The sequence below is a fragment of the Cebus imitator genome, unplaced genomic scaffold (assembly GCF_001604975.1).
Source record: "Cebus imitator isolate Cc_AM_T3 unplaced genomic scaffold, Cebus_imitator-1.0 Scaffold83, whole genome shotgun sequence".
NCBI lineage: Eukaryota > Metazoa > Chordata > Mammalia > Primates > Cebidae > Cebus > Cebus imitator.
This window is the reverse complement of record NW_016107398.1, coordinates 6,828,453-6,843,453: the sequence shown is the minus strand read 5'-3', so window position 1 is coordinate 6,843,453 and position 15,001 is coordinate 6,828,453. Positions and strand designations below refer to the sequence as shown.

Below are 15,001 nucleotides of genomic sequence, written 5' to 3'. Positions count from 1 at the left end.
TGGAGTGCAATGGCGCGATCTCGGCTCACCACAACCTCTGCCTCCTGGGTTCAGGCAATTCTCCTGCCTCAGCCTCCTGAGTAGCTGGGATTACAGGCATGCGCCACCATGCCCAGTTAATTTTTTGTATTTTTAGTAGAGACAGTAAAATATTAATCCAGTAAAATATTAGAAAGTTACAAAAAATTCCAAAGAGAGCATATCTGCTTCATTAGGCCAGTCAGGATAGGAATCTTGTTTTCACTGAAATCTTCCCAGGGAAGGAGTATCTTTCTTTATATCTTAAAAATAAGATATTATTGATAATATGAGGAAAAATGGATACAAGGTTGAAAAGGCAGAAGCCACATATAATGAAAGGTTGAAATTAGATGGCAGGTGCTGTACATATTACGATCCATCTCACTTGCTTTAAGAATGTATGTATACTTCTTATATGAGAGATTAGCAGTTATAGAGAAGACAGTCTAGAGCGAATCTCCCAACCAACCAACTAGAACAAAGGCAGCCCACTTTTTAATACAATCTTCTCAAACAACAATAAAACATGACCTGTGAAGAACCACTTCAGTTTCCTTTCTCAGTATACTTCTGTTGTTTGGGACAAATTTATGCTTCTCCACCAGAAGATTTATGTTTTGTCTGTAATTCATATTGGCATATGATACACGGCTCAGAAAAACAGGTAATCAGAAATTAATTATATGTTCTTTGTGGTTTTAAAGTTTTACAGCTAGTATGTAAGTTCCAGAAGAAATCTATTCTCCTTTCCCAAATCAAACAAAAAACTTTATTAATCAGCCAAAACCCACATTTAAATTTTTTTAAATTGTGTTCTCAAAAATAAATGTCCCTAAAATAACAAGTTTAAAAGGAAAGCTATCAATTAACCACCTTTTAGATACAACTCCATGAGACTGACATCCAACCAGTTTGAGGTTCACTGCTCAAGGGGGTTTCTGCACAAACCAACAATTTTCTAGGTGTTGTCTGGTAAATTTCGACTCTAACTGGGAAGCAATGTGGCTGGTTCAAATCCCAAGGAGCAAAACTTCTGTGAGCAAATAGCAATTTCACATTACTAAAGGCTGAAACAAAACTAACATGAAGCATAAAAGGACTGAGAAAGTAACAAGTTCTACAAATTTTTTTTTAAAAAACAGAGTCTCACTCTGCTGCCAGGCTGGAGTACAGTGGGGCGATCTCGGCTCACTGCAACCTCCACCTCCCGGGCTCAAGTGACTCTCCTGCCTCAGCCTCCCGAGTAGCTGGGACTACAGGCACCTGCCACCATGTCCAGCTAATTTTTTGTATTTTAGGAGGTTTCACCATGTTGGCCAGGATGGTCTGAATCTCTTGACCTCTTGATCTGCCAGCCTCAGCCTCCCAAAATACTAGGATTACAGGCATGAGCCACCGCACCTGGACAATTTCTAAAATTTTTAAAAGCCCACTACATGTGCCTAACACGCTAGCAATTAATAAGAAAGAAAGAGATGTCTGGGAAAATCGAAATACAAGCATGCTGAAAACCTAAGAATCAAATCCAACAGATTCAATCATTAATTTCAGTATAAGTCTGCATCAACTCATATCTAGATTAACACTTGAAGAGTTTCCGAAGAAATAACTCCAGTCTGGTATTATGGCCCACATCCACCTGAAAATCTAAATCTTCAACAATTTTCACTATGCCATTCCTCTGCTGAAAACCAACTATGGTTCTCTATTACCTATTAATCAGGTCTATACATAACTCTGGCCACATAAGATCACCATGATTTGACCTAATCCAATTTATTCAACTTTATTTCTGTGGTGAGAATGGTACATTAAATGTGGCTACAAATTCTCTATAGTTCTACTGACCAAAATGTGGTATCTATTTCTTCCATTTTGGAATATACTGACTTGCAATGATGAACAGAATGTGGAAGAATTGACACTTTGTTACTTCTGATGCTGAGCCTCAAGAGGCCATCCAATTTCTGCTATTTCCCTCTTGGAACACTACTATGTAAGAAATCTGGGCTATCCTTCCAGAAAAGAAATATTCAAGTGAGTCAGTTAATTGTCAACCTAATTGCCAAATATGTAAATGAGGTCATCTTGGACTGCCCAGCCACAATCGAGCCACCAGATGACTTCAGCCACAAGTGACCATATTTATAACTAGAAAAAAAAAGCCTAGCTGAAGTTAACCCAAATTGGAAAAATCAAGAGCAAATAATTAATTTGTTGATTTAAAGCACTATGCTTTTGTTTTTTATTATATCATATCATATGATGAATAAACACTTCACCAAAGATGACATATGAATGGCAAATAAACACATAAAAAAGGTCGACATCATTCATTACAGAAATGCAAATTGAAACCTCAATGAGATAATATTACATATCTATTACAATGACTAAAATAAAAAGAACTGACAATAGCAAATGGTAGGTAGGAGAAAAACATGTAGAAATCTCAAGAATTTCTGGTAGGAATTTCAAAATGGTACAGTTACTCTAGAAAAACAACTGAGTTGCTTCTTATAAAGTTAAATATGTAGTTAACATATGACACAGGAATCCCACTCCTAGGTATTTGCCCAAAAGAAACAAAAACTATGGTCATACAAAAGTTTATGGAACAAAGGTTAATAGTGACTTTGTCCATAACTGCCCAGAAATGGAAATAACCCCACATTCTTCAATTGGTGAATGGATGTTGGGGGGTGGGGGAGGAACAGTGATATATCTTGCAGTGATTTGGATGTGGTTTGTCCCAACCAAAATTCATGTTGGATGTTAAAACTTGATCCCCAACATGGCAGTGTTGGGAGGTGGGACCTAGTGGGAGGTATTTGGGTTACGAAGCTAGATCCCTCATGAAAAAAATTAATGCTCCTCCTTCAGAGATGACTGAGTTCTCCTTGTCATGGGAATGGAATAGTTACCAAAAGAGCTTGTTTAAAAGAGTCTGGCTTCCTCTCTTTTCATGTGATCTCTTTATACATTCTTCCTCTCCTTCCACTTCCCACCATGAACTGAAGCAGCCTGAGGCCCTCATCAGATGCAGCTGTTCAATCTTGGACCTTTCAGCCACTAGAATCATGAGCCAAATACATTCTTTCTCTATAAACTATCCAGTGTTGAGTCTTCGGTGACAGCAACACTACATGGGACATCACTATAATGGAATATAACTCAACATTTAAAAAGAATAAAAATATTACTCAGCAATAAAAATGAATGAACTACTAATATAGGCAATAAATATTGATTAATCTCAAGAACATTATGGTAAGTGAAAAAAGCCAGATTCAAAAGGTTGTTACATACTGAGGGAATGTGTTCCCTTTATGGGTCCATGAGGGGGCATGGTTTTAAGGGCAAGAATTTCCCAGCACCATGCCCCTCCTCCCATCTCTCTCCCTCCGGGAGTTTTAACGTTTTATGTTTGAATTTCGCAGACTAAAAGTCAGTCACTCCAGCGGAAGTTCTAAGGAACTCCTTTCATAGGCCAGGGGCACTTGGGAAGGTGGGAATTTCTCCCAGGATAAATTCCCCTGGTCCTTCACCCATGCCGGATTTCTAGCTCTCTGGAATCCCCTCCACATGGTGGGAGCTCCCTCTGGGATTTCCCCTCTGGAATCCCCTTCCATACTCTTCCTCTTCTTCTCTTTTCTCTACCTAAAGAAAATCACCTTTCTGCAACACTTCTTGGGGCCAATATTTACTTTTACGAGCATATAGCGTACCTGCAGTGGTCCCATTGCTTATTCTTTACGGGACTGGAGGCCAAGAACCCACAGCATTCTCTTGGGGGTGCTGTGCCTCATTAGCACCCAAGAAAAAAACCCGGTTACAATACTATGTAATTCAATTTATATGACATTCTCAAATAGGAAAAAAGTGAGACAGAAAGCAGATCAGTAGGTGCCAGAGACAGGAGGTGGGGATAGAATATGACTGTAAGACGGAACAACAGAATTCTATGGGGAAGTAGATTCATCTATAATTTTTGTGATGGTTATGTGACTAAGTATTTGCCAAAACTCACAGCCCTGTATGACAAAAGGAATGAATTTTACTGTATGGACATTACTCATCAATAAATCAGATCTACACAAAGACACAGCAACCTCCTATATATTGTGCTTGTACATTTGCATCCCTACAAGATATTATATTTAAATTCTTTTCCTAAATTTCTAACACTATCAACAAAATCAGAAAATTCTAGCTGAAAGATTTGTTAATTGCTTTTCAAATTATTGTCTAGAATCTAAAAAAAATTTGTAGTTTCAAGCTTCTGTGTTGCTTTCCAACTCCAATCCACATGCTTTATCTCAAAGAAACGACCTAGTTATAAACATCTAAATCAATCCTTTATAGTCGGACTTGTGAACACATTTCCTTTTTTTTTTTTTTTGAGACGGAGTTTCACTCATGTTACCCAGGCTGGAGTGCAATGGCGCGATCTCGGCTCACCGCAACCTCCGCCTCCTGGGTTCAGGCAATTCTCCTGCCTCAGCCTCCTGAGTAGCTGGGATTACAGGCATGCACCACCATGCCCAGTTAATTTTTTGTATTTTTAGTAGAGACAGGGTTTCACCATGTTGACCAGGATGGTCTAGATCTCTTGACCTCGTGATCCACCCGCCTCGGCCTCCCAAAGTGCTGGGATTACAGGCTTGAGCCACCGCGTCCGGCCGAACACATTTCCTTTTAAGAAAAACACATATCAAACTGAGTATAAGATACTAACTTAATTACTATAAGGGAAAAGAAATCCCAATGCTAGTAGCACCTCCATTGCTCTTCACTCTCATTGCTCTTCCTTTCATGCCAAAGACACTAAAACGACATCCCTTTGGATGAAACACAAACAGCCCCAACAGTAAAGTCAACAGAAGGGTCCAAGGAGGTTTTCATCCCTAATAATGGAAAGTAACTACAAACTAGTTTCCTGAAATTCTATTCTGTTATATAAACATGGGCTCATTTGCTTAGTCTGTGTTTTCAGACTATACTTACATGGTATTATGACTTAGTGATTCAGCTCTTAGAAGTAGTCTCTACATTTAACTGTAGTAGAGAAATTAATTTCAACATGTAAGAATATAAAGAAAGTGACTTCATAGACTTAAAGATTATTTTGCAGAAAGAAAAACTCATATTTAAGTCAAGCTTTCCCTTCATGCAACAAAAACAAGACATTTGGCAGTCAGAAATAAACAAAGTGAAATATCAGTATTTAAGATGGAACTGAGCAATTACTTATAAGTCTAAACTGTTAAGGGGAGAAATCTTTTAGGAGCAAAATTTCCATGATATAGAAGGAGATTTTATTACAACCAAAGCAACTCCCAAATCAACTAGAATAGTAGCTATTCTTGGTGATCTCCTACCTAAGACTTTTAGGTCACTGATTTGTTTTCTGCTCAGGGAGGCAATACAGTTATTCAGAGTTCAGGTTTTGGAGTCAAACTCCTGGGATTCAAAGTAGGCTCTACCACTTGTGAAAAGTGTGACCTTTGGCAAATTAAATTACTTAACATCTCTATAATTCTTAATCTGTAAAATGGTTACAAACATGGTACTAACATCTCATAAAGACAGTGTGAAATTCAGTAAGATGATCCATGCAAAGTCCTTGGCACAGTACCTGACATGTGATAAATGACAGCTATTATTACTAACGCCTAAATTACCAATCTTGAGAATGAATAAGACTTTTCTGAAAGATCACCTTCCTCCATGATGTTCCCTGAGTACCCCAAGTAGGAAAGAATGTAACAGAAAATTCAAGGAGTTCTGTCCACTTTCTAATCCCTGACCACTTGCTATCTTCTTGCATGGTGCTACTACTATAAATGACAAGATTAATGTTTCATTCATTTTTATCTTAGTATCTAGCATTGTCTGCCATAGGACATAAAAGGACCCAAATAATATTATGGTGAAGAAAAAAGTTATGAAACTAGAGAAAGAGAAAAATCTCAGTCTAAACAAACAATGAAGGGCAGTGAGAACAGAAAATGAGAGGACCATGGGTATCTTCTCTACAGCATCAAGAGTAATTTAACATTGCCAACTGCGTTCTCCTTCACAGAATGTTCCTCAGTTTCCGTAACAGCTCTCTCCCGTTATTCTTCCCCAACTATTCTTAAGGCTTTCTGCACAACTGGATGTTTCCAATTTCTACTCCTTAACTTATGTGTTTCTCAAAGAGAAATGAACTTTCAGCTCTTTTTCTCTATACCACTTCCCTTAGGGTCAATTATCTCCGCTGGAGTAATGACTCTCAAATCATCATTTCTAGCTTTTCTAGTTTGAGAGAGCAAGTACTACATGATCATCTTCACATATGAAGGAGAGGAATTAAAAGATACTAGGTAATGTTTTACCTCAATAACTTTGGAAAAAAAAATACAGAGATCACCTATTAATATTAAGTTTACTTGCTCCCTGAAAATATATAGGAGACTTTGATTTTCCAAATAGTTGATGCCTTCTAACAAGTAAGTCACATTTTTTACAGATTAGAAACAGCAATGATAATCATTCTCCACATTCCAGATCCAGTTGTTTAATGATAAACTTTAGTTTCTGCATTTTAATAAGTTATAGACTAACTCTGCCTCCCAGTTATGTCTGTTACTGTTCATATAAAATTTTTAATATATACTAGTTTAAATCATAGTTTACGTTTAACATATCAAGTTTTAAAAATACATACTAGAAATGAAATCTAAGTACATAAATGAAATGGCATCATTTTTCTACATTAAACTTTATATGTGAAATAATCATGCAAAACTATGGAGAAATTATATTGGGGTGTCCCTGAGCCACACTGGAAGAAAAATTGTCTTGGGCCACATATAAAGTACACTTAATGATAGCTGATGAGCTTAAGAAAAAATTAAAACATCTCAGAATGTTTTCAGAAAGTTTACAAATTTGGTGTTGGGCCTCATTCAAAGCTCTCCTGGCCACCTGTGGCCTGTAGGCTGTGGGTTGGACAAGCTTACTCTGTATTAAATGTATGGAGATAGAAAACTGTCATGCTAAGATATTTAACTTTTGGCAAAGACAACAGGTTATAAAAATAATTAACTATTTTTCCTAGCTGAATGAAGCGCTACACCTAAAAACAAAGTACAATATTTCATCATTCTTCCTTCAGTATTTTAGAACCTACCGGAGAGATTCAGCCATTCTCCTCAAGTCTTCATTCTGCTGTTTTAAGCGTTCAAGCTTTGCCAGAATCTTGGACAGTTCTCGGCTAGAGTGATCAGGGTGGTCATTATCTCGTACCAAATGACCACCTATATAAAACAGCAAGGTTCCCCAGGCAAAAAGAATGAGCATAATCCAACGCCAGGAACCAGTCCATGGCCGCATTTTCAGATTTTCAGCTCACTTCCCTGGAGTCCTGGAGCTCAAAGAATTGAAAACATTGTAACTCTGTTTCTAGTTAGTGCACAGGTGAATAGACTTCTGTTGTTTCAACACATGATGCTTCAGACAAATTATTCTCTCTGGTAGTCCTGTGGTGAATCTTTCACAGAGATCCTTCTGGTGATATGTGTAGGAAGCTTTATTGTCCTGTACTTCATGGACTCTACATGCTGTGGAAAGAGTAAGAAATGTATTTAAATTATTTAAGATACATAAAATGGCATATACTGAGATTCATGGCGTTAAAGGTATTGGTGTTGACTGGCCAACAAGCTAGAAGATAACCTAACTGCCTAATAATTAGTAAAAGGTAAAAGCTTTAAATCTGTTAATTTGTATACTAAAATCAACTATGTACATTAGTACTCTACCAGATAACAGGCTAATTAGTTCTAAGCCTGAAAGTCCTTGAAGTGCCATCATCACTTTCTTTTCCTCTTATAAAATTATACAATAGCTTATATATGAAGACTTAAAAATTGCATCTTTGAAGAATCAATCAAAAACAAAATGTACTCAACCACATATTTTGGGCTAGTATGCTCATTCTCTCAAGAAAAAAACATGTTCCCTGTATAAGTGAGTTCATTCCTACCAGTTCTCAACTCCATTCTCTTCCCTTATTGCTGAGCTACGATTATACCACTTAACTCTGCAGGTGACAGGCAAATTGTCACTTTTAGGATAAATTCTAAAACTGGCATGCATATTAGCCAAGTAAAGGTTATCACAGCCATTAACCAGCTGGCAGTCATCCAAATAGCAGAAGTAAAGGTTCAAATGGATCAGGCTTCTCCAGGCTTGGTTATAGGCTTCATTTGTCATTTTACAACGATTAGGCTTAGAATTCCCTTAGAAACAAAACTATTTTCTCCCCAAAGAAAGAATTTGTAGGCAAAGATACAATTTAAAACCTTTTGACAGGCCAGACACAGTGGCTCACATCTGTAAATCCCAGCACTTTGGAAGGAGACAAGGCAGGAGGATTGCTTGGGCCCAGAATTTGAGACCAACCTGGCAACATGAAACCCTATTTCTACAATTTTTTTTTTTTAATTTTAAAAACCTTTTGATAATTTCAAAGCTACAGAAGAGAAATCATATGTCCAGACAGAGTTCCATATTAAAGAGAAGAGAGAAAAAACAAGAAATAATTTCTGTATACAAGACTGAATGTGGGGGCACCTGACCACCAATCAAAAACAGCAGTAAAAAGATTAGCAGAAAAGATAGAGGCTTCAAAAATCAGAGCACAGGGACACTATTTTTCTACTTTTGCACCTTAAATCTCAATTGTTTTTAAAACACCAAGTATTCAAAGAGAAGAAAATCTCTTCAAACGGCTGTCCTCTATTTCCTTCCAATTTACCATTTACTCCTACACCATTTACCTTAATGTTACTGATTTACACTGGCTAAAATAAAGAATGAAAAGAATTGTACTTGCTGAGAAGTGTTTGAAAACCATACCAAATTAAAAAGAAATAATCCAAGTAAAAAGTTGTCTGTTGTTTTAACAACTATTCATAAATCTACGAAGAATATCCTTCTTATTGACTCCATTGTTCATCCTATCCCTTTCTCAAAACTCTCAAATTCTCACTCCTCTACACTCAGGTATCCCCTACTTTTCATCTAATGTAAAAACAATACAGATATTTAGGGCTCTGTAACTTAAAAACCAAATTAAAAAATAACTGCATTCTGATGGAATATTCAATTCAGTAAGTCATTTGAATTTATAATTTTGTAACAACATATGCAACACTGTAAAATGTTATTATATGCTGAAACTATAATATACCTTTAACAATTCCAAGCTATTAAGATATACAGCTGTCCCTTAGGACCCTCCATGGACACCAAAATCCACAGATCTTTGAGTTACTTACATAAAATGGTTTAGTATTTACATATAACCTACACACATCCTCTGAAATACTTTAAATCATCTCTAGATTACTTATAAAACCTAATACAATGGAAATGCTATGTAGATAGATGATTTTTTGGTTTCTTTGGCAAATATTTTGATCTGTAGTTGGATGAATCCATGAACACTGAAACTGCAGCTACAGAGGGTCAACTGTATATCAAGTATTAAAATTTTTTTCTTTCCCTTCACAGCAAAAGTAATGCAGAAAACAGAAAACTGATAAACAAATAAAGCAAAGGTAGCTTTCTTAAAAAGAATAATTTAAATAATAAAAAGACATGCTGAACATTTTCCTTGGAATTACAATAAAAATATAATATTTAAAGCCAGCATAACTTGAATAGTAAAAAAACTTTACATAAACATAAATTTTGAATAACATTCGTATAACAAAAAATACTATCATTTTTTCTAAACCATCACCAAAAATATCTAAAACATTACATTACTAAATTATACATTAATATTGATAATACTTGAGTTGTAAAAAGCAATACATTTTTATAGAAGCAAAACATTGTCATTTTCTTAAATAATAGCATAATTTGAACTATGTTTTTGAAGAGAATGTTTCACATTTTTTTTTGTCTTTACTAGTATTTTTTAAATCCCCAGTTTTGGGGTCAAAAAAACCAAGTTAAACTAAAAAACAAGTAGTTTTCTGTGCAAGTTTCCTCTGCATGGTTTAAAAGAACAAGTACAGAATTTTTTCCCTATCTACTAACTACAATGAATGCTTGCTTACTTACTTATGGTTACTGTTTATTGTCTGAACCATGCTTGCTAAAATATAAACTCCACAGTTTTGTTCATTGTGTTCACTGATGTATCCCAGGCACTCAGAATGGTATTTGGCACCTAGTAGGCATTAATGAATATAGCTTAAACTGTATTTATGCCCTACTTAAGATAGCAAATGGTAAAGCGGAAAGTGAGAGAATGCTATTATAAGGAAATGGTTCAAAAATAAAGTCATTAATAAACTTTCATATTATTGTCAGTCTTGTAAAAAGGCATTTCTTGGTTGGTTAAATTTAATTGGCCTAAAAGACCAACAGAGTCTCTCTCTTTTTTTTTCTTAAGACAGTCTTGCTGTTACCCAAGCTGGAGTGCAGTGGCACAATCTCGGCTCACTGCAACCTCTGCCTCCAGGGCTCAAGAGATTCTCCTGCCTCAGCCTCCTGAGTAGCTGGGATTACAGGCACCTGCCACCACGCCTGGCCCATTTTTTGTATTTTTAGTATAGATAGGGTTTCACCATGTTGGCCAGGCTGACCTCAAGTGATCTGCCTGCCTTGGCCTCCCAAAGTGCAGGGATTATAGGCCTGATCCACTGCACCTGGCCAAGAAGAGTTTTATGGTTTACCTTCTGATGGTGAAAAAATAATTTATCGTGTTTTCTTAATTTAGAAGATTCAATTTGCAAAGACAATAATATGACTGAAGAAAGTATATAGAGCCTTTAATGTGTAAGCCACTCAACTTATTTATGGAAGAATTAGTAAAAATAGTTCGAATTAGTAAAAATATTTTAAAATTAATTCCATATATCATGAGGTAATTTCTAACTAAAATTTATATAGCAGAGTTTGTTGAGATTTCTTCCAGAGTGGGCTTTCTTTTCAAGAATTTACAAATTTATTACTGCTTAAGACTCACATAGTACCCTTTTTCTGTAAAATACTAAGTGGGCTGAAATGTGCCAGGATTCTTTCTGAAAATTTATTTAATTAGTGATATCACTTTTTTTTTGAGACGAAATTGGCCAGGTGCAGTGAGCGGGTAAATCACAAGATTGGGAGTTCAGGACCAGCCTGGCCAAAATGGTGAAACCCTGTCTCTATTAAAAATACAAAAATAGCCAGGCATGGTGGCCAGCGGCTGTAATCCCAGCTACTTGGGAGGCTGAAGCAGAGATTTGCTTGAACCCGGGAGGCAGAGGTTGCAGTGAGTGGAGATCACGCCACGGCACTCCAGCCTGGGCAACAGAGCGAGACTTTATATAAAAAAAAAAAAAAAAAAAAAAAAAAGACAAAATCTCGTGTTGCCTAGGCTAGACTGATATCACTTTTTTATGGTACTGAAGTATTTAAATGATTCAATTCTTTTGGTATTTACAGAGATTCTTTGGGGAATATTTGTTTAATTTCTCTGGAACAACAAATATATTTGATTTTTCGAAGTACTTTTTCTGAATCTGGAAGCCAGAGTGTAATATCAGTAAGATAAGGAAGACCTCATAGAGTTGCTATGAGGTTTAAATAAGGTTAATATATATAAACCACTTATCATAATTCTTGGCACATAAGAAGTGCTCCAAAAAAAGTAATTTTATTTTAATGCTGACAAGACACAGAAATTAAAAGTATGGGTGCTAGAATCAGCAGTGTCTAGACTGGAGTCACAGTTCTGCTGCATCATAGCTAAGTAACCTCACTGAACATCAATCTGTAAACTGGAGATGATAAATTACCACCTCTCCCAGAGAATACTAGAAAAGGCTTAAATTAAATAATCATCTATGGGGAAGCACCTCAGCATACCATGCAGCAAATTATTATGTAGTATATACTGATTGCATTATTTTATAGACCCATTTATAATTATTTATGTAATTAATATGCCACTTGCTGTTGTAGGCAGCTTCTAAAACGGCTGCCAAGGATCCCTGTCCACTATTTATGCCCTTGTATCATCTCCTCCTCTTGAGTGCTGGCTGAACCTAGTGACTTGTTTCTTAAATAAAATGCAGCAAAAGTGACAGAATTTCACTTCCAAGGTAAGGTTACAAAAAGACTGGAGCTCCTGTGTCTTGTTCACATTGTCCCCGTTTGCTCATTCTAATGATACAAGCTACCATCTTATGGGCCATCATACAGAGAGACCCATGCGGAAAGGAGCTGAGGGCAGCCTTCAGACAAGATTTAAGGTGCTCAGTCCTAAGGGCACAAGCACCTCACAAAGTTGTTGAATCCTGCCAATAACCACGTGAGCAAGCTTGGAAATGCACCATCACCAGTCAAGCCTTGAGCTGGCTGTAGCTTTGGTCCACATATTCAACACATTCTTTTTAAACACCCTGACCCAGGAGATGAAGCTTAGCCAGAGGATCTAGCTAAAACATCCCTAAATTCTGACCAACAGATAATAAATGTTGTTGCTTTAAACCACTTAGTCTAAAGGTAATTTGTTATGTAGTAATAAATAATTAATACATATGTCTACCTTCCATAGTAGGTTAAAAGCCTGATCTTCATGTGTTATTTTCTGTCTCTAGCAAGTTGTACTTGGGCACAGAATAAAGCATTCAAGATGCAGGACAGAACTGAATCTTAATCACATTTCCTTATACATTCTGCTAATACCTCTTATACATACCATAAAACAAAACTCAATTTATAGCAAGAGATTTAACAGATAAAATTACAATTATTGGTTTTATAATAATACCAGAAGTCAAGAGCATATTTATTAATAGCTACTAAACAGAGTTCCGTCTCCAGCCATAAAACAGTAACTACTACTAGATTAGCCTTACATATAAACTAGAAAACTTAAAAAAATATATTTAGAAAAACCTTTCAGATATTGGGAAAAGGTCAAACAAGACTATAATGTCTGGGAGAAAGTTAATGATAAAAGTAAGTCCTATGATCATACTGTGATGTGGGCATCCAAAGATGTGCTAAAAGCTAAGGATAGAGCTGGAACACTGAGGAAAACACTCCAGCACCCCAGGCTCTAAACCAAGAATGAAGAACCAGCAAGCAGTCCATTACTGCAGAAATTTCAAGTCTCTGATTCCGTGAATTTAACTATTACAATGACAAAAACAAAACAAAACGAAACAAAACAAGTCCAACTCAACCGCTGGTGGACTGACTCAATCTCTGCCCCATCCCAATCCACATATATAAAAATATCATCAAAAAAGAGGGTACCCATTTCTGGGCATAAATACTGTTCAACCTCAGTCTTTGTTGCTCTTGACCTAAAATGTCTGGCATGCAAAAGAAAATTATGAGATATATTAAAAAAAAAAAAAAAAAAAAAAAAAAAAAAAAAAAAAAAAAAAAAAAAAAAAAAAAAAAAAAAAAACCCCATAGGTCAAAGAAAGCAGAGAACTGCTAGTAAGGCAAATTTAAAATGTAGACAAAAAGCTGTTAAAAATCAAACTGAAAGAGAAAAATCTTTCAGGTAACTAGAAAAAAAGAAAATTATATACAGAGGAAAAAAAAACACATGAGAACACACTATATTTAAGAAAGAATGCCAGTCAAAAAACAATGGAGCAGCATCTTTAAAACACCAAGGGGGGAAAAAAAGGCAACTGAGCATTCTATATCCAGTGAAAATACCTTTTGTTGAGTAAAATGAAGTCAAAACAAAGGCAAATAAAGGCAAAATCAAAACTCTTCCAGAAAAAAAAAGTTAAAAAATATTCTGTGCCAGCAAAATTGTATTATAAAAAGTGTTAAATGAAATCTTTTAAAGAGGAGTATGATACCAGATAAAAATGTAGACCTGCACACACAAAAATAGCAGCAGAAAGGGTAAAATCTAAAAAAAATCAGAGATATTTCCCCTTAATCAAATTAAAAGATAAAAAGCTATTTAACTCAAAAATGGCAATAATGTATCATTGGGTTTATAAGATACATAGATGTAAAACATATGACAACAAAACACACAAAAAATGAGAGGGATGAAATGGAAGTACACAAAAATAAAGTTCTAACTACACATGAACTGGTATACTATTTGAAGGTAAACTAATAACTAGATAGACAGATAGGTAGATAGACAGACAGACAGATATAGTAAGACCCAGAGCTACACTGTCTGCTTTAATAGCTATGACATGCAACTATTTAAATTAGAATTAAAATTAAAAATTTATTTCCCCAGCCTGATTAACATAGTGAGATCCTGTCTCTATAAATAAATTAAAAACTGGTAGTGCATGCCTATATTCCCAGTTCCTTGGGAGGCTGAGGTGGGAGGATCACTTGAGTCCAGGGCGTTGAGGCTGCAGTGAGCTGTGATCATGCCATTCTACTCCAGCCTGGATGACAGAGCAAGACCCTGTCTGGGGGGAAGGGAGCAGGAATCTTATTTCCTTCCACATTTTGATTGCTCAATAGCCACCTGTGTCTAGTGGTTACCATCATGAAAAGTGTAGATACAGAGCATTTACAACATCATATGGCATTCCCCCAGAGTGACATGTAATTTTTATTAAATAAAATAAAAAGGTATAGCCAAAAAAAGGGCCAGTTTTAAAGATAAAATGGAATAAAAAATGAAAGCATAATTTACAACAGAAAAAAGAAAAGGGAGAGTTCTTGAGAAGACCAGGAAAAGTTTTACAGCTGCAGTACAGAAGAGAGCACATTTGAAATATTAATAAAAGAATTCACAAATGAGCTACGGTCTCTGTTCTTCAGGATGTTCACTTCTGAGCATTCTCTACTGTGCCACCATTAAGTAACTGACCTCCTAAATAATATACTTCACTTAGTGCAGTCATTCATGTTATGTAAGTTTTATTTATTTTTTAAATATTTAAATATTTTTAAAAATTCTTTTTTTTTTTTTTTTTTTTTT

General features: G+C 35.8%; 1 protein-coding gene across 6 annotated transcripts in view; it reads right to left on the bottom strand.

Moving 5' to 3' along the window:
- FUT8 (fucosyltransferase 8) overlaps positions 1–15,001 on the bottom strand; it is a 320,765-nt gene that overhangs the window by 154,063 nt on the left and 151,701 nt on the right. For all 6 annotated transcript variants that reach the window (XM_017534019.2, XM_017534018.2, XM_037740462.1 and 3 more), the window contains one exon: positions 7,199–7,628. In XM_017534019.2, coding sequence (XP_017389508.1) covers positions 7,199–7,401 — 203 coding nt within the window. In that variant the 5' untranslated portion in view covers positions 7,402–7,628. The remainder of the gene's footprint in view (positions 1–7,198; positions 7,629–15,001) is intronic.